This window comes from Orcinus orca, chromosome 2 (assembly GCF_937001465.1).
Source record: "Orcinus orca chromosome 2, mOrcOrc1.1, whole genome shotgun sequence".
NCBI lineage: Eukaryota > Metazoa > Chordata > Mammalia > Artiodactyla > Delphinidae > Orcinus > Orcinus orca.
In genome coordinates this window covers 197,009,072-197,028,634 of record NC_064560.1, presented here as the reverse complement: position 1 = coordinate 197,028,634, position 19,563 = coordinate 197,009,072, and the positions used below count along the sequence as shown (strand labels likewise).

Here is a 19,563-nt window from a genome sequence, read left to right as displayed (position 1 = left end):
GAGTTGTGACCAAACATGCCCATCCTGTCTCGTGTGCTGTCTCCTCGCACAGGCTGTTTTACACGTGAGGGCCCTGAGGTTTCCACCTGGGTGGCCGGGTGCCGTGTGCGGCACGAGCTCATCCCGTCTCCTCTCCCGGCCTCAGCTCCCGCTGGACCGGATGTGGCCCGTGGAGGTGAGCCCAGAAGATGGCAAGGCTGTGTGGCCTGGGCAGCTGAGACAACCTCTCTCTGCTCCATTGTGTCCACGTCACAGGAGGGACCACAACAAAGTCCCCGGGGTGGCAGAGCCGCCCCTTCACCCAGCCAGAGCCTCCAGAAGGAGCGGGTGTCATCCTGGGGCCACAGAAGGGCAGGGCTGAGGCCCCACACAGGCCAGTGACTTTGGGCGGGACCCCCCGTTGCCCGTAAAACAAGAGCACTGACACCTCATGTTTGGGTCAGCCAGGCCCTGGGCCAGAGGTCAGGTGACTTGCCCAAGGTCACTGCTGGTAAGGGCCACAGACCCTCCCACCCGCCACATTTTGCTGCAAACCAGTAGATTCTTAAAGTTCCCCGAGAGATGCCCTGGATGAGGATGGGCAGGTGTGCGGCCCGGCAGTGTTTGGGGGCTGAAGTGGGAGGTCGGTCCCCAGCCCCCGTGACTGTTAATATCCACCCCTCAGACCTTGCTCCGCCTCTGTCCCCAGTCTGGGGGAGCCCAGTGGAGCTGCATCTGAGGGGCACTGAGGAGCCCGCTGACGGCAGTGGAGAGCTGGGCCAGGCCCTGCGCAGACTGCGGCAGATGGGGCTCGGAGGCCCCATGACCCCTAGTCAGCACAGGCTCTGGGAGCCCTTGGGTGACCACCCTTTATCTCCCATTTGAAACTTCAGGTGCAGCCCGGACGTGGTTAGGGTGGCCCCGTTCAGTAGGAGAGCCCAGCTCTGGCCCGCTGACACTGGGCCCAGCCCTTCTCTTCCCTGTCCCTTCACATCCGCTCTCCAAAGGGCCCTGCTTCCCAGAGGATGCAGCCGGAGCAAGGCCCGGGCCTTCCTGCAGAGCCACTTCCCCAGCACAGCAGAGCTGGTGCTCCGTGACCGACGGTCCCCACCCTCCCCATGAGGAAGGAGTAACTCTCCTTCCAGGGCCAAAGCAGGAGGACACACTAGTCGTCTTCTTGCCAAAAGTGGACACAGGGTTTGACGAATATTGAAACCTTTTGTTAGGAGACGCCCTTTTCCCCGCACCTGGCCAAAGCATCCCAGTGTCTTTAACCGCAGCCTGATGAACTTCCAGGAATCCACTGCGGGCCTTCGTTCACTCCCTCATGCATTCATGCACTCCACACTCCCTGAGCACCTGCTGCGTGCCGGGCCCTGACATCAGGCATGTGCAGCCCGTGCGCGGCTTACCGTCTCGGGGCGGCGGGGGCGGGGGGGTGCAGGAGGTGGGTAAGTGACCAGACCACAAACCAGGCCCCACGGAGCAGAGCAGGAGACACCTCAAAGCAGCTGAGCTTCCTGGAGAAAGTGATGTCTGGGATTAGTGATGCGTGGAGTTAGCCAGGCAGAGCGGAGGGAAGGGCGTCCCTGGCAGGGAGCGCAGGGTGTAAGCAAATGCTTGGGTCCGTACGACAGCAGAGGCCGGAGGAGAGGGTCCACCCACGTGTTCTGGGAACAGGAAAGTTGTGTTCAGCCAGAACACTGGAGGTGGACCAGTGAACACTGGACTTCAGTCCAAAGTCACGGTCAAGGCTAGTGTCTGAGCATCAAGGCAGGTGCTGTCTGGCTTTACCAGAGGGCTGCTGTGGTGGGCACCCGGAAGGTTCGTGTTGGACCGTCACCGGAAGCCATGTGATGCCAGAGAGAGGGCTGGGGCCTCAGAAGTGCAGGTGTGAGACCCCCATTCTCCCTGCTGGGTGGCCTTGGGTAGGCCGGTCCTCTCTGAGCCATTGTGATAACCTGTGTACGGACCCAGCGGTGTTGAGGACACACGGAGCCTCCCTCCTCCAGGCCCCATGGAAAGGCAGCTCACATCCTGGTGTCTGGAACTGGCTGGAGATCAGTTTCACTCAGAAAGGGGGTGGGTTTGGGATGGAGGTGGTGAGGAGAGCAGGCATCATGCTGAACGGCCCCCTGGGGCAGGTTCAGCGCACAGGCGTGGCCCCCGGCCCCAAAGGCCGAGGGAGCGGGGCCAGCCGGAGAGCTGGCGGGGCCTCAGCGTGCCGTCAGTGCAGTGGGAGCCCTGGTCACACAGGTTTGGAGGGCTTGGCCTCTGAGGACAAGCTGGAGATGGGGACCCAGTCACCAGCCCCACAGACCACGGAGCAACACCACCGAACTGCCCGAGAAACGTTTTATTGGCAACAGCTCGCCGCTGAGTCTCGGGTCCACAGGCGGAGTGAGGCGGGGTGACCGGGCTCGGGCGACACCTCCCTGAGCATCCTGGTGTGGGGACCAAGCGCGCCGGGTGCCAGGCGGCTGCACCCGGGTTCCGGCTGGTGGGGAGACCAGTTGGCTGTGTCTGAGGACCAGGAATGAAGAGCACGCTGCCCAGCAGGGAGAGCTGAGCGGGGAGAGAAGGATGGGGAGCCGAGGGGGTGGCGGGACGAGGTGGGAGGGGAGCCGGTACGAGCCACTGACCACACGCAAAGACGGCTGCAGGCGGCCGCATCCTCATCCCAGAGGCCCGCTTTTCCCTGGCTCCTGTGACCCTCAGGCCAGCCCTGGGCCCCTTGACCTCCTCGTGGTCAGTCGGGGGGATGGCCCCCTGGGGCCCAGACCCCGACACTCCCCTCCGACCCCTCCAGCCCCTGCGGCCTCTGGAAGCTGCTGGCGGGTTGGCCCCGGGGGATGGGCGCCAGCTATGAGAGCAGGCCCTGCATGAGCCTCAGCACGGCCTCGTAGGTGACAAAGACCACCATGTTGACGGGGAAGGCGCGGCAGCAGTTGAGCGACAGCCCCTTGAAGAGCACCCTCGGCCCCTCCTCCCGAACGCTGGTCACCACGCAGTGCAGGAGGCCCCGGTAGCGGCGCTGGCCCTGCCCATCCGCCTGCAGGCGCGACTTGATCACGTCCATAGGGGTGGCCACGGCCCAGGCCAGCACCCCTGCACAGCCACCGGCCACCAGCACGCCCAAGACGTCTGCGGGGAGGGCCCCACGGGCACGTTGGTTGGAAGCCGCACTGGGGCCCCCGAGGAGAGCTGGTGGGCACCCAGGGCGGGGCCTGGCCATGAGGGAGCCCTGGGCTCTCGCCACTGACATGACCTGTCCAGGGCCACCCAGAGCAGGCCTGTCCTGACTCCTGTTGAGGGCAATGAGCTTCCCACCTGGGAGGCACTGGGTGCCAGTGTGACCTCAGCCCGTCTCCTCCCCCCACGTCAACTCCCGCCAGGCTGAGCCTCGCCACCAGCACCGCCCCAGGCCCTGGCCCCCGCTCACCTGGCCGGCTGCGGCCAGCGGGAGTCAGCTGCTCACAGAGGACGGCGTACGAGAGGAAGTAGGTGGCAAAGGAGTGACCGTCCCGGAAAAGCAGGGCCGAGCTGCCCTTGTAGAGGCCGCGCAGCCCCTCCTCCCGGGCCACCGAGGCCAGGCAGTGCAGCGGCCCGCAGTACTTGGGCCCTGGCGCCCGACCCACAGCGGGCGCAGGGCACGTGGGGGGCACAGCCGAGGGCCCCGAGGCCGAGGGGCGCCGCTGCTGCGTCTGCATCTGCGTGTGCGTCTGCGTCTGCAGGCGGACCTTGGCCACCTCGGTGGGCGAGGTCAGGAACACCTGGAGCAGGGGCGGGGCCGACAGGGACGAGGATGCAGCGCTGCCCGCTGCCCGCACTCCCTGCCCCTGGCCTCCCTCCGCCCCTGTGGCCCGTGGTGACCGCCAGGGAGCCTGGGCCCCAGGAAGCTCCGGGCTGGCCCACGGGCCATGGTGGAGTGGGGTTCAAAGGCGGCTGCGCCCACCCAGCCGGAGCCACTGCTTCCTTTAGCTACACGTTCTCTGCTGGCAGAGTGGCCTGACACACAGTAGGTGTCGGGTAAATGTGACTCCAGTTCACGAAAGCGCTTAATCTCATCATTAATCTATTAATGACATATTAATGTATTATTTAATTAATGTAAGTATTTAGTGTAAGAATAATGTAACACTTAATGTAAGCATTGATAAAGTTAATAGATAACATAGAGGATAATTTTACTAATAACATTGGCTACATGTCGTGCTCGCTCATACCTGTCAGACCCCGTGCTGGGGGCTTCACGTGCGTGACCTCACCACCCCTCTTACAGATGAAGAGACAGAAGCTCAGAGAGGCTCCCTAGCCTGCCCTCAGTTACCGAGTCAGCTGTGTACTCAGCCACAGTCCCCCAGGATCCATCCAGCGTCTCCCCACCCCTGCGGTCCCGGGACCCCGTCACCCCGCCCCACTCACGCGGACGAGGCCGGAGGCGAATCCAGAGAGCGTGATGTCCGTCTTGGCAGGCTTGGCGTCGGCGCTGCCATAGCGGAACCGGCAGACGTGTGCAAGGCAGTGGCGATAGGTGCCGAAAGACACGGACGACACCAGGGACACGGTGCACACGGGCAGCGAGAGGCCCCTGTAGAAGCCCCACACCTGGCGGCAGGTGGAGGGGGCCCGAGGGCTCGAGTCAGGCCAGAGGCCCAGCTGGGGGGAGTGGCTGCCCGAGGGGGTCCTGAGCCCCTGCCCTGTCCTCCCTCAGGCAAGTCATGTAGACTGCCTCAGGCCTCAGTTTCCTTGGCTGTAAAATGGGGATTGTAACCCCCGACTCGTGAGGTTGTGCTGAGGGATTGAAGGGCGGGGGGCCAGGCCTGACCTAGGGCAGCTGTTTGATGACAATGACATTGAACTAGCAGCTTGGTCGTTGCTGTTTCTCTTTTGCTCACCCCTGGTCGGCACTGATTCCCAAGTTCACTTTGGTAAGTGTCCCTGAGACCCTCCTCTGGACGGGGCTCCGAGCTGGACCCTGGGACCCCTGATGACTCCACCCAGCATTCTTTCAAGGGGTGCCCAGGCTGGAGGGGACAGAAATGCAAACAGGTTCCTCCCCAGACCTTCCAAGTCCCCAGATGTCCCCTCTAGACCCTCTTCTGGAGGCAGGACCTCATTCTGAGCACCTCCTGTGTGCCAGACACCCTGGCTCTTGTTCTCGGAGGAATCCAGGAGGTTGGTACAACTTTTCCCATTTGGAAGGTGAGAGAACTGAGGCTCAGAGAGGAGCTCAGTATTGCCAGGCTGGTTGGTGAGTGGCAGCCCTGGGGTCCGAGGCCCCAACATCCTGCTGCCGTGACCCTCTCCCCAGGCCTACCCGCTCTCGGCGATACGTGTCCCGGATGCAGTGCCAGATGCCCGTGTACTTGGGCTCTGTCTGGATCCTGACCTGTGGGAGAAGTGGGCTTCAGGAAGGGGTGGCTCCGGGCCAGGGGCAAGGTTGGCAGGCCCTGGGGGAGGGGAAGAGCCAACACCTGATTGTCGCAGCCTTGCCGACTGTGGGCAGAGCAGGGACAGTGAGCCCCATTTAAGATGAGAAATTTGAGGCACAGGGGGAGAAAGGGGCACTACAGTCCCGAGGAGCCTGGGGCGACTGGCTCTGAATAGCAGGCTAGAAAGGTCTTCTGGCCATGAATGGGGGGCTTAAGCCCAGGCAGGGGCCTTGGGGTGGGTAGCAGGGGCCTGGTGATGACCGCACCTTCACCGTGTCCAGGGGGTAGCCCACAGCAACACCGCAGACGCCTGGAAGGAAACCAGAGGAACCGGTGAGAGGAGCGGGAGCCTGAGCCGTCCCAGGGAGAGGGGGCGGGTGAACCCTGATGGTGCTTCTGCTGAGAAAGGCCACACCTGGCTCTTCTCTTCCACACCGTGTCTCATCAGTGAGGGAGCGTGACCCCCATTTTACAGATGAGGAAACTGAGGCTCAGAGAGGTAAACTGATGTCTGCCAGGCTGCTAGTGGTTTCTCCTTCCCGAGTCTTGGCCCACTGGGGCCTCATTCTGAAAGCCAGGGACACTCCTTGGCCTCCCCTCTGGCGGTGTGTTTTGGGAGACTTGGTCCAAAATTTGCTGGGCCCTGTCTCCAAGCCAGGCCGAGCTCGCCCTCAAGTCTCAGTCTGTGGAGGGTTTGTCTGCAAGCCAGGAGGCAGCTGCGCCTCACAGCTCTGGGGGTGATGGCGGGGGGACACAGCCTAAGCAGAGGCTGGGGGCTGGGAAAGTCCGGGTCACCCCAGGCCTCTGTGAGGAACTGCCTGGAAGCACAAGTTTGCATGGGACAGAGTAGGACTCAAGGCTTCCTGGACCAGGGCCCTCTGCCTCCTGCAAAGAGGGCCAGGTGCCACCCGCCTATCTCTTTCTCCTGTCTTGACACCAGGGTCTCAACGTCCAAGCCCCCAGCACTGCCATGAGAAAGACAGAGAGCTAGTGGGCAGGTCCCTGGGATTTCATCCCTGGTTGTGGGGGGCGGTGAGGGCCATCTGAGGACAGTAAGGCATGTGGGGGCTGTGCCCTATTTACTGTGTATCCCAGGACTCGCGAAATACGCATGAATGAAAGAATAAACTGAATGAATGAGTGAAGGAACAAAGAGTGAAGCAAAAGACTGACTGACTGACTTGGGTAGAATTACCCCTCCTTGACCCTTACATATACCTCACCAAACTCCTACTCATCCATCAAAGGCCTGCCATAGCATCACCTCCTCTCAGGATCCCTCCCTGACCCCTATACTCCGGGCTGCCTCTGTGCCAGAAAACACGTTAGTCACAGCCCCTGTCATATGGCTTTGCTGCTGTCCCACCGCCTGCCGTCTCTGACTCCAGAACTAGAGTTCCTCAAGGAAGAGGCCCAGGTCTGATCCCCATGACCCGGAGCCAGGCACAGAGCAGGAGCCCTTGCCACCTAGGGTTTCCCTGGGCTCTGGAGAAAAGATGCAGGACTCGGGAGCCCTTCCTGCCATGTGATCTTGGGCAAGTCAAGCCCCTTCTCTGAGCCTCCTCCTTAGGGGGCTAATGTCCAGGGAAGCAGCTGGCCTCAGGCCCGGCCCACAGCGGGACCTCAGGAAACCCACTGATGAGGCCAGGGCCCTGGTCTCTCCTGGCTCGGCACCGCCCTCCCCTTCTGAAAACACCCCACACCGTTCCCAGAAGTATTGACGGGCAGCCGCTGCTGTTTCACAAGAGGAGCAAGGCCAAGGGCGCCTCGCCCAAAATAGCCTGTGTGTGTGTGATCGATGCCGGTAGGAGCCCGTTCCCCGTGGGCCGGCTGTCTCTGCATCGGGCGCTCACAATAGCCCTTTCCCCGAAAGTGAAAACGGTCCGGGGGTCAGCAAGGCCGGGATTGGCCCTGTGTGTGCACACAGCCAGCGGACGGGGGTGCTGGGCTCGGCTGGGACCCTCCCTTTCCGCGCCCACCCTTGCAGTCAGTGTGGCAGGCCCCAGGCCCCATCTGTCCTGACTGTCCACCCTCTCCTGGAGCCTCCCCTCCCCTCCCATGACTCCGCCATCCCACTCCATGCTTACAGCTCCCAGGCTCCCCCTGGCCACGCAGAGACCACCCTCTGCTCCCACCCAGCAGCCCCTCAGCCTCCCAGGCTGAGCCCCCCCAGGCCAGTGCAGACTCCCCCCCGCCGGCCCCCCAAAAGCTCCTCCTGGGCCCTGTGTCGCCTGCCCCGAGCCTCCGGGAAGACTGCTCTGTCCTCCCAGCACCTGTGGCCCACGCCAGGTGCCGGCCACTTCCGGGGGGCTTCAAACCCCACTGCTGCCCGGGCAGAGCACCGCCTCCAGCCCCTCCTGCTGGCCCCAGGAGCAGCGTTCCCCCCCGAGACCCCTCTGTCCCCACTGTTACCTCCGATGGCTCCAGCAGCAAACTCCATGGACAGCGTGGCTGGTAGGGAAGGCCCTGCGGTCAGCGTGCCTGAGGGAGGTACGTTGCCACCACCAGGGTGGCCTCAACAGCTCCCCGCGGGCTCCTCTCAGACCTTATACCTGCGGTGGGGGGCGGAGCCTGCTGACCAGTGGCCCCGAAGGCAGAGGCCGTGCTGGGCAGCAGGCAGGTCAGTGCCCACCTGGACTCCCTCCCCACTACCCCAAAGGACCCTTGTTCCAGTGTGCTCAGAACCCAGGTGTCGGGAAGTGTGTGGGAGACCACGGGAGGCTTAAGCCCGGGAAGCAGGATCACCGTCTGCACCGCCTGCACCGCCTGCAGGCCTGGCCCCAGGCCACGTCCAGTCAGCTCCTGGGAGGCTGTGATGCCCCCATCCCTCCCAGCCCAAGCTCAGACTTCATCCGTGTCCTGGGGCCTCCTCGACTCCCCTGGAATTGTTCCTGCCCAGGGAACCCTCAAAGCTCCATCGCTGATTCATTCAACAAACACTATCTGAGTTGAGGCTGCACTGAAGCAAATAAGACCCCGGCCCTGTCCCCAAGGAGCTCCAGTTAGCAGGGAGGGAGTTGGGGGCGACAGGCCACCGACGACTAAGCATCCAGGAGGCTGGCCAGAGCCCTTCTGTGAGCAGCCCCAACAGAGGTCACGGGCAGCCCACCCTCTACTCCACGCCCTTCACACCACCCTGGGCCCACACTTCCCCTGCCGCTTGCATACCTCTCTCCCTGCGCCCAGGGCCCCAGCCAGGTCTGCCTCTGTTCTGAGTCCCTAGCGCCCAACACGGACCCAGCTCTGAACAGGGCTCACTGAACAAAAGGACGGGGGCAGGGGCTGCTGATTTGGCCTCTAACCAAACCAGGGCACTCCTGGAGGGGAAGCCGCTCCAATAAGAGGCCACTTCTGTCTGCTGGGCACTGGAAACCACTGTAAAGAATGGTGACGCACCCCCCGGCAGTTGCAGCCCGCTTTAGTTAACCAAGCCCTCCTTCACCAGCTCAGGGGGTCCCCGTCACAGCCCCGGGAGGGAGGCAGGGCTGATGGTCTCATTTTACAGATGGAGCCGCTGAGGCCCGGAAAAGGCACTCGTCCAGGGCCATGCAAGCGGCAGGGCCAGAGTTGATCGCTGGATACTTGCACAACCAGCCCCTCTCTGCTGCCGAGGGCCAGGCCCTGACGCCCGTGAGCCCTGCGCTCATGGCCATCGACCCAGTGGTGTGCTCAACACGCCCCCACGTGACCCCACACAGCCCTTCGAGGTCACTGAGGCTCAGGGAGGCTGTGCACTTGCCCAGGGTCACCCCCGGTGGGGAGAGGTGTTGACAGGGCAGTGTCTGGGCAGCCCTGTCCAGGCGGCCCTGGGGCAGGGGCCATGTGTCCGCCCATTTCCTGTCCTCTGACAGAAGGATCTGCAGGCTGGCCTTGAACTGACTGGTGCTGACAGAGGGGGAGCCCTGCCTCCACCTGCCCAGCTGTTTGTGGAGCAAGGTGGGGGGACACAGGTTGGCAGTGGCCGCTGCCACGACAGAGGACAAAGGGCAAAAGGCAGCCTTTCCAAGGCCAGTCCTGATATCCATCCTGGCCTTTAGAGAGGTTCAGGCTAGCATCTGGTTAGGAGCCAGGCTGTCTGCCTTCAAATCCCAGCTCTGAGACCTTGCGCAAGCCCTTGACCTCTCTGAACCTCCGTTTCTGCACCCATGAAATGAGGACAGTGCCTGCCTCTCGTCTGTGAGCACTCAGGGCAAACCCCGCGTGTGTCCCTGCGGGAGTGGCCAGCCAGACACTAAGGCTGCATTAGTAGGAGCATAGGTTCTAGAAGGAGGGAGGTGACGACAGGACAGTTCTGAGCAGGGCAAATCCATTTGGGACATGGGTTCAACTGCAGATGTTACACTTGAGGGGCCGGAACCTTGGATGATGAGGGAGCTTGAGGCGTGTTGTCTAACTGAAAGAACAGGGAACTGTCTAGTCTCATGTTTCCTGCAGTGTCTAATGTAGTTAAGTGCCACCCAGCCCCAGGCACCTGAGCCAGAGCCCAGGAATTGCCCTGGCCACCCTTCCCCCTGCACCCCACATCCTGTGAGGCACCCAGTCCTGAGGTCAACCCTCTGAAGTTCACGTTGGGATCCACTCCCGCTACCCACGTGCACAGCCCCCAGCTGCATGGTCTCCACCCCTGGACAACAGCCCACCCCACCCATGCCCCCAACCTGGGCAACACACGCTGCATGCCTGCTACATGCCACATTCTAGGCACTGGGCCACTGCGGTAAACACAGGCAAAGGTCCTTTCCTGGCTCTTACGTTCCAGGGGAGGAGACAGAAAACCAACACAATAAATAACCAAAATAAAGAGTCTGCCAGAGGGCGATAAGTGCCAGTGAGAGTCAGAGTAGGGAGGGGACAGGGGGTGTTGGTGGGGGGCGGGGACAGTGCTAGAAAGGGCACCCCAAGAGGTGGCATTTGAGACAGGCGTGTTTTCTTGGTCACTGCAGCCAAGTTTCACCTGCCCTTTGTCTCCTGAACAAACATGCCCAAACTTTAGCCTTCTCCACAGCAGAAACAGAAAACATGCCACCTCACTGTTCAGGCTGCTTTGTGCCGGTCTACGCGTTTCCCCAGCCAGCTGTGAGCTTCTGCAGGCAGGGTCGTACTGGACTTGTCCCTGAGCCCACAGCGCCCAGCCCAGGGAGAGCACCCTGGCGAGACTGGATGAGTAAATGCGTGAAAAAAATGAGTCAGTGAATGGAAGGGCGGATAGATGGAGAGATGGATGGATGGATAGATGGAAGAAGAGAAGGACTGATAGATGGAAGGACAGACAGAGAGATGGGAAGGTGGGGGATGGGTAGATAGATGAGGGATGGTTGGATGGATGGATAGTGGATGGACAGATGGATGAACCCAGGGCAGGGTCATGTGCTCACCCCTGACACAGGAGTTGGCAAAGAGGCCGTCTGGTGGCAGGGTGGGCAGGGGTTTTGGCTCAGGAGAACCCCACATGGTTTGGGGGAGACCCCAGCCTAGACTTGGCTCCTGGCTCCACCTCTCCCAGCTGTGTGAACTCGGACAGTGGTGTGACCTCTCTGAGTCTTGCATGGATGGCAGGAGACAGAGCCCATGGGCAGCTGCTGGGGCCACGCCTCCCAGTGGCAAGGGTTACTATCACTAGCAGCAAGGTCGGCTGTAGGCCTCCTCCACCAACGGCAGAGCCCCACCACGTGTGGCCCTACAAAGCCCGAGCGAGGAGTTCCGAACCGCCCTCTAGGGGGAGACAGACATGGCACAGACAACCGTGGCCCCGCCAATGCAAAGGGCTCGGGGGAGCGAGACCCCCCTGGGCATGGCGGGGCTGTTTGCTGGCCGAGGCGCCATGGAGGAGCTTGACACATCCTAAAACGCGTTCTTACACTTCATAGCAAAAGGAATGACTGCACGTTACTAACAAAAAGTCCAGACCAAAGAGATGCAGCCGGCACAGAAGTGAGAGCCCCGCCACCCAGGCGCGGGTCCCGCCTCCCAGCACGACGCAGGCAGATACAAGTTCTCTTTTACCATCGTTTCGCGACTTGCTTCCTTTCCTTATCAATACATCTGGGACGCCTTGCCACCGTGGCACCTGGGGACTCACTTCCTTCTCCTGCATGAACACAGTGCCCGTGGGGTGGCCGCGGGGCCTGGGTGGACAGGAGGCTGAGCCAGGCTGCCCGGGCGTGGCCTTCACCCTGCGCTTCTCACTGTGTGATCCGCTGGGGCCTCAGTGTCTTTGTAAGAGAGCAGTTCTGTTGCTTCCCACCATATGGCTTTGAGAGAGCTAAAGCGTCAGCAGCCACGAGGCTCCTGGAGCCATGCCTTCAGCCAGGAGCTCTGAATATCACCCTTATGATTCAACTTGCTAGTGGTGTCCTTGGAGCTAGTGATGTCCTTTGGACTGTACTTGATACTCCGGTCTATTACAGAAAATGCTCCAATAATCACGCTTTGGAGTCTTTGGCGTTTCAGTGGGCACGTTCTCAGAGAGGAGTCTGTTGGGTCAAGGATACCTGAACTATTTTTATCTGTCACATACGTTGCCATTTTTGGCAGGATTTAGAGGGGCGGGGGTGAGGGGGACAGTGGGATTTCCAGGCAATGAGTCCAGAATGGGCACTGGAGGACTGGGCTGGCTCTGGAGATTGGCATTTCCAGAAAATGGGGCTCCTTGGCAAGACTGGACAAGGTCAGGAGGGCCCGGGTGCTCTCCTGGCTCACCCTGTGACTCTCCGAGCCTCAGTTTCTTCATCTGTAAAATGGGACAGGAGAGAAGCCTGTACACTCTGGCTCGACCCCTGCCGTGCTCTGCGCGATCGCACCATGCCCAGCTGGGTGCTGCAGACCACACGGCCACGGGCAGGAGGCAAGGCTGCACCCACCTTTGGTGGGGGGGGGTATCTCTAGGGTGTGACTGGTTCGGGGGAAAGGGGGTGGAAGAGTCCCCACCTCAGTTCTCCCAGACACCCTAGCCCCCCTCTGATATCCTGAGGGGTTAGGGCCCTGGCTCCCAGGGCCTCGGTTGCAAAGCATATGACAGGGCATCCCCTGCTGTCTCCCGTGCCCTCACCTCCACCCTGGCAACGGGGTGAACAGGAAGGGCTGCCCCCAGCTCCCACTGCTCCCACTGGGGGTGCCAGATGGTGCTGCCTTTACGTCTGAGCTCAGCTCAGAGCGCCAGGCCCCCTGGAGCCACCCCTGTGTTACAGATGAGGACACCGTGGGCCAGTGACAATTAGGGGAAGACCTGGAATTTAAGCCCCGCTGTGCCACCGGTGACACCGATGAACTGGACCCCATGACTCAGTTTCCCTATCTGCGAACAGGGACGACAGCTACCTAGGGCAGGGTTAATGCAGATAAGGACTTTTAAAATTCTTTTTTTCTTATTTTGTTGGCCTCACCACACAGCATGTGGGATCTTAGCTCCCCGACCAGGGGTCGAACCCACAGCCCCTGCAGTGGAAGCGCGGAGTCTTAACCACTGGACGGCCAGGGAAGTCCCAATGCCAGTAAGGACTTTGAAGGCTCCAGGCACCGGCTGTCAGACGGAGCAGAAGAGACCCTCGAAGGGCCAGCCAGCAGCCTCAGGCCCGGCTCCGCTGCTGGCTTGCTCCTGGGCCTGCGGTCAGGCTCCTCCAGTCCTGCCCTGCCTCCACCCACACGCCGGCCTTGTCTCCCCAGTTCCCCAGCACCCAGGCCATAGCCAAAACCCTCCGGTCACTTCTTGCAGCATCTCCTGTTTCCAGTCCCCTGTGACCCCTTCACGACCTGCCCAGGAGGCATCTTCAACCCTGGGGTCCACTGGCTGGAAGGGCTGAGAGGATCATACCCCCTGGGCCTCAGGCTTCTCGCCTGGACAAGATGACCTCTGACACCACCCAGACCTAAGACCCAGGGGCGTGGATTGAGGAATGAGGCTCTGTCCCAAGCAGGGCCTGAGGCCTAGCATATCCGATGATGTGGGGAGAGCAAGCTATTGACGTCTGTCAGTCATTCATTCATTCCAGCGCACACCTTCTTGTGCAGGCCTCACATTGGGTGCTGGGATGCAAAAATGACTCAGATGCTGCCCGGCAGCCCCGGCCTGGCTGGGGAGTGTATTCGTTATCTATTACTGCATGAGAAATTATCCCCAAATTCCTCAGAAGCTTATGATACCAAATGTTTATTATCTCGCCGTTTCTGAGGGTCAGGGATCCGGTAACAGCTCAGTTTCGGGGCTCTGGCTCACGGTCTCTCGTGAGGCTGCAGTCAAGCTGTCAGCCAGGGCTGCGCCATTGGACGCCTGCCGGGGGCCGGAGGACCGTGTTCCAGGCTGACTCGCTCACACGGCTGTCGGCTGGGGGCCTCAGTTCCTGGCCAAATGGACCTGCTCCACAGGACCGCCTGAGCAGGCTCAAAACACGGCGCCTAGCTTCCCACACAGCCAGGGTCCGGCCACAAGGCCTTTATGCAGTCGTGGCCCTCTTGAAGGGGGTGGTTTCTGCACAGGCAGCAACAGGGGGACCTGCCTGGTGGTCCAGCGGTTAAGACTCCGCACTTCCACTGCAGGGTGCTTGGGTTTGATCCCCGGCCGGGGAAGTTCCGCAGGCCACGTCGTGCAGCCAAAAAAAAAAAAAAAAAGACAAATTGCTCACAGGCAGCAAGAGGAGCGCTTGCCTGGACGGGCGTCCTCAGCACATGAGACCTGGATGAGACCGGCAGGGAGCGCGGTGGGGGAAGGCCGAAGGCAGGCCAGGACTGGGAGGGGCTTGGACCACCCTGGCTGGAGCATGTGGACACATCTCATTGGTTGTGGGCACGGGCACATCCAGGGGAAGCGGCGGGCCTGGGGGGGCAGTGGCCAGTGAAGGAGGGGAGGCTGGGACAAAGTGTCAGGGCGGAGGAGACGCCTGAGCCAGCTGCGAAGGAGAGAGAGGCACACTCTGACAGGAAGCCCCTGAGGGCAGGCTCACCTGGACCCCCGCTGGCACAACAGATGCTCAAAGGCGGATGACAGAAGCCGGCCCGCCACCCTCCATTTGGACAGCAAGGTCCCGAGAGGGGTTCACCTGGGAGGTGAGCCTGGCCCCTGGCTGAGTGGCACAGGAGCCAAGTGTCAGGCACCCAAGGGGCCCAAGGCCGGGCCCGCGGCAGGGGCTCCAGAGGGCAGAGCCCAAAGCAGCGGGGCAGGTGGCAGAGGGGGGATTCTGGCTCGGGCGGAGGGGACCGGTCTCCCTGCTCGGTTGCCCCAGTCGGGCGCTGGCTCACGTCTGGCTGGGTGACTGCCCCAGGCTGGGCAGGCAGGACAGAGGAAGCCACAGGAGGGAGGAGGGACACAGCGCTGACAAAGGCCCCTCCCACCCGGACAGGTTCTGGAAAAGGGGAGCTTGGACTCTGGGTCCAACAACCACAGCAGGGCTCCTGGGTTCCAGGGTGCCGAGGTCTTTCTCTCAGCCCCTTTCTCCGTGGTCTCCGGCGCTGGCGAGGAGCCTGCCTGCCACCCTGCCGTCCGGACACGCCCCTGGGCTCAGTACCCAGTACCCCTGCCCGGGGCCCCACCCTCCCACCGACTCCGCCTGGGTGGGGTCACACGGCCCTCCTCTGGCCACTGCGCTGGGTGCCTGCTCACACTGCCCGTCAGCCGGGGACGGTCTGCTCACCCAGCTGCCCCCACCATGACAGTGGAGCCCCCAGAGGGCACCGATCAGGCCTGGCCCCAGGAGGCCCGTGGGCAGCAAGCACACGTGTCCACGCTTGGCCGAGCTCCCCCCAGCCCAGCCCCTCTGTGCCGGCCAGTTAGCCCAACCCAAGCCGGGGTCCACCCCTACTGGCCTTCTGGGTCCAGGGCGCCCCAGGCACTTCCCCTTAGCTCTATTTTTACACCAGGAGCACTTGCCGTGTCTATTTATATCACTCCCCATCTTGAGTTTCTGGTCATCTCATACTCTGGCCAGAGCCTCCCTCGATCCTGCCTCTCGGTCCACTCACTCCAAGGCCAAGTGGGTGCGGAGCACGGCGGAGGCCACAGCTCACTTGGAGAGGTGGCCCTGGGGAAAACTGTGACTGTTTGCAGCTGAAGGAAGATGCAAGAAACCCACACACACAGCGCGGTGGCCGCTTTGGGGGTGACTAAATTCAACTGAGATGTGAATTCCGCAAAATCTACCCAACAGAACTCTGGGCGCCGTGGACTCGGGAGGGGCCGCCAGGACACTGGCTGACTGTCCCTAAGGGGTCCCAGGCCCTCCACCCTCTGAGGCCCAGCGCAGACACCCTCACTGGGGTGGCTGAGTCACTCCCAGTGCAGACTGGACCAGAGGCCAGAGGGTCACGCAGACGGCAGACGTTTATCCACCGGGAGAAAGACGCCCCTTGGGCAGAGCCCCTTCATCGGCACCGGCACAAAGCCACCACGCCTGTTCACTGCAGCATCTTCAGCAGCCATTAGAGGGCCCTCCTGAGCCAGGGCCTGGAGCCCAGCTGTGAGGTCAGGGTTTAAGAAGACCTTAGGAAAAAAAAAAAGAGGCCCTTAGGAAACCCTTCAGTACCTCAGCTGATTAATTAATTCTGATCTTCCATGTTTCCTGCAAAGGTGTCAATGGATAAAGGCAGAGAGCCGGGCACTTTGCTCTGGAGGAACGACAGCAAGGCCGGGTCTGCGCCTGCTCTGTGCCCACTCTGCGTGGCCTCCTTCACTTGCTCTGGCCCCTAGAATCCTCCTGAAGCCATCTGACAGATGACGAACCTGAGACAAAGACGGCTCACAGGGCCACACAGCCAGGAGGGGTCCAAGTTGAGACTGAAAAGCAAAACTGAGCCAGAGCTTCCCGAACCTGTCCTTGGAGACGGTCTCAGCCCCTGAAGAGGTCAGTTTCAATGCAGGTTTTGCCTCTGCCTGCTCCGAGGGCCCAGGTGGGGCCCTAGAATCTGCATTTTAGCGGTCTCTCTGGGAGACTCCGATCCTAGAGGTTTGGGGTGGGAGACCCGTGGCCACAGGGCAGGACAGCCCAGAGCCCAGACTCACTCACCCAGGGCAGGCGTCTCGGCTGCCTGCTCACCCCCTGCTGTGTGCCAGGCCCAGTTTAGTGTTAGTAAAGAGGGGCAAAGTCCCGGCCCTGGGGGAGCTAACATGCCTGAGGAAGGGACGTGATAAACACATAGAGGAACATACAGTGTCACTCTAGGAACTGGACGAAAGCAGGGCATGGGGATGGGGTGGGGGGGCCCCCAGCCAAGCCCCTTTTGAGGAGCTGAGAGTTGAGCAGGGAACTGAGTTCTGGAGATGACCTGTGCCAGGCTGGGAGGAGGAGCTCCCACCCAGGGGAAGCAGTCAGTGCAAAGGCCCTGAGGTGGGAATGAGCTTGGAGTTGTGAGGGTGCAGCCACGTCACCTTGGGCTCTGAGGCACTGAGCTTGGGTTTTATTCCAAGTGAGAGGGGGGCCAGTTGACAGCCCTGTCCTCCCCACCAGCCTTTGCCCAGGAGCTTTGGAACCTGTCCCGGTGGCTTCCATCCTAGAATCACGCCTGCCCTGGCCCCCAGCCTCGCCCTGCGCACCCTCCGGCATGGCCTAACACCCCAGAAGTTCTACACAGCAGGTGCCTCGGCCCACCCTCACCCCACTCACCCTGTGACACCTTGAGCTCCAACCTCGCTCCCCACCCCACCCGGGGTCCAAATAGCCTCCGTCACTGAATTCGTGAGATTCCAAGGTGAGAACATTTACGACCCATTTTTTTTTTTTACCTGCTGGTGTTTCTAAATTTTCCAAACCCAAACTGTCTTGTGTAAGAAGTTATAAAAGCTGTGCAAAATAAAAACTCTACCGTGCATTCAGTGACCTGGCTTGACCCCTGGTCCCCTGTGCCACTTCTCCCCTCCCAGCTGTCCTCATACTGCTCTGGCCTTGGGCCCCTCCCACCTCTTAAAGGCTGGGGTCTGAGCCCCGCAAGCTGGCCTCCCCTGGGAGGGGGAAGTGTCCTGGGGCCCCGTGGAACGTGAGAAGTTTGAAAGAGCACATTCTGTGCTGTAATTTTATCCTCAGGAAATGAAGAAGAACAGACATGGGCCCCAGCGGCTGATGTAATAACGCAGGCCTGTCTGGACGTACTCATTTACTTGGCCACGACTTCTTCGCTTCTGGGTCTCTCCCCAGCTGTCATGGAAGGCCCAGGAGGTCAGGGAGGAGGGTCTCCCCCCACCCCATCCCCATGCCCTGCTTTCGTCCAGTTCCTAGAGTGACACTGTATGTGGTCCAGGGTCTGCTCCAGGCCCAGAGCACCAGCTGGGGGAGGGATTCCCGGGCAGCGGGGACATGCGTGATTCTCAGGGAGAGGCGGCTTCAGGAGCAAGGTGCTCGTAGGGTTTAGTAAGCCAGCGGCGCACCCGAGTGACCCCAGCCCCTCGCAGTGCCTGCTTTTACTCCTTCCTCACGGCCTTGAAAATGCTGCTTCAAGCACACCCTGGGATGAACGGGACAGACCCTGGACTTGCCCTTGGGGTGCTCCCAGCTGGAGGCCACTGCCCAGCACCCACAGCCTAGGCCTCTCCAACACGCCGCTGTGGGCAGACCTGCCCCAGAGCCCACCCCTCTACTGCCCACCACATACTGGACCTTTGTCCCCAGACCCGACAAGCCTCAGCCTGAACACTGGCTCCCCCGCAGCCCAGCCCCACTTCCAAGCCCTCCCTGCAGGATGCACAGCTAGAGGCCTCACACCTCACCCCTCCTCCCTGGCCTGTAGGATCCCACCCTACAGCTACCAGCGCCCCCACCTGGATCCCTGTAGGGTCGGCCCGAACAGGGCTTCCCTCCAAGGAGCTTTCTGAAGCTCAAATATTGAGTGCCTACAGTGCACCAGGCTGCTGGGCCCCTTCCCAAGGACCCCCCCCCAAGGAGTCAGAGCTCATGCCACCTGCCCCAAGCATGGCATTAACTTAAAGGCACTTGTGTTCTCTTAAAAACAAAACAAAGCGGGTCCTCTTTGTCTCCTTATGAATTGGTCCATAATAACCTTCTGACTCACTGCCCTGTTAAGGCACTTGACTCTCCTCTCAAACCTCCAAAAACAGGGACGGATGCTGCAGGCATTTGTGCTTTACCTCCTGAGGCCTCAGTCACCCAGGGACCCCCTGTTCCTAGAGGTGAGTCACCTGGATGTAGGTTGTCCAGTTTAATCGCCACGGCCTCAGAGGTCTCCAGCCAACTCCGGCCCCTGTTTTGAGTCTGGGCTGCTCCTGGGGCCCACATGCTTTTCTGGCTCATGGGCCTTGTTGAGGCCTGAGCTGGGTCAGAGGCTGGCGATATTCAAACCCAGGCCTCCAGACCCCTAGCTCAGGGCCCACCAGCCATCACAAGCACTGGACTAGGAGTCAGCAGACCTGGGTTTGGGTCTCTGCTTACGGAAAGTTCTATTTAGATTCTAAGAAGAAGAAAAGGAAACCGCACATAATCGTTGGATTCCTAGTGGCCTCTGTATGGCCCGTTGGATTCCTAGTGGCCTCTGTACCACCAGGGTTCACTACTTATTGTCCATACTCCTGACATATACCCCCTAGCACCAAGTATATATAATCTTTAAAACCTGTCCATGAGATACGTCTCCACGGCAACCCCCGTGTCGATCTCAGAAACAGTAAAATGCAAATAAAAGAACTGTGTGATCTGCCACACCGCAAGGTGCGGTCCTGACCACAGGAGCACGAAGAAGGAAGTTGGGCGCGGGCCTGAAGGCCTGAAGGTGTCACCTGGCTCCCATTGTGAGGAAGCGTCCAGCCAAGCCCGGTCCCAACCGGCCAATCAGGACTTCGTGAGGCGCTGGGGAAGGAGGGCAGGGGGAAGTCTCTGACCCGGACCCTCCTCAGGGAGCAGGGAGGGGGTCCCTTGCCACTGCCAATCTCGGGGACTGGGGGGGAGGGGCGGGGAGCGGCGTCGGATTCGGCTCCTACTTAACCCCCCCGACCCCCCGCCGCCCAGCCACCCGCGTAGACAGGAGCCCAGCGCCCTCCCACTTCGCCTTCGCACCCTCCCTCCCCTCCGCCTGGCCCTCCAGGCCCGCAGGCCTCCCAGAGCCGCGGCTCGAGGACCGTCCCCTCCGGCCACACAGCGCCTGGCCTTCGATATGGACGCGCCGCCATCTGGCCTCTCCCGCCTCGCGGCTCTCGGACCAGTCCAGGAAACTCCCCCGC

The 19,563-nt window shown here is 61.3% G+C and overlaps 1 protein-coding gene across 2 annotated transcripts in view; it reads right to left on the bottom strand.

The window, feature by feature from the left end:
- Positions 1 to 1,938: 1,938 nt before the first annotated feature.
- The window catches only part of SLC25A47 (solute carrier family 25 member 47), a 19,230-nt gene continuing 1,605 nt past the window's right edge, over positions 1,939 to 19,563 (bottom strand). The window contains exons 1-6 of one of the 2 annotated variants that reach the window (XM_049706516.1): positions 7,827 to 10,029; positions 5,681 to 5,724; positions 5,300 to 5,371; positions 4,405 to 4,587; positions 3,422 to 3,752; positions 2,699 to 3,123 (exon numbers count right to left, since the gene is read on the bottom strand). In XM_049706516.1, coding sequence (XP_049562473.1) covers positions 2,843 to 3,123; positions 3,422 to 3,752; positions 4,405 to 4,587; positions 5,300 to 5,371; positions 5,681 to 5,724; positions 7,827 to 7,854 — 939 coding nt within the window. In that variant the 5' untranslated portion in view covers positions 7,855 to 10,029 and the 3' untranslated portion in view covers positions 2,699 to 2,842. Of the gene's footprint in view, positions 3,753 to 4,404; positions 4,588 to 5,299; positions 5,372 to 5,680; positions 5,725 to 7,826; positions 10,030 to 19,563 lie in introns of those variants that run through there. The other variant, XM_033420233.2, reaches the window with a different exon arrangement.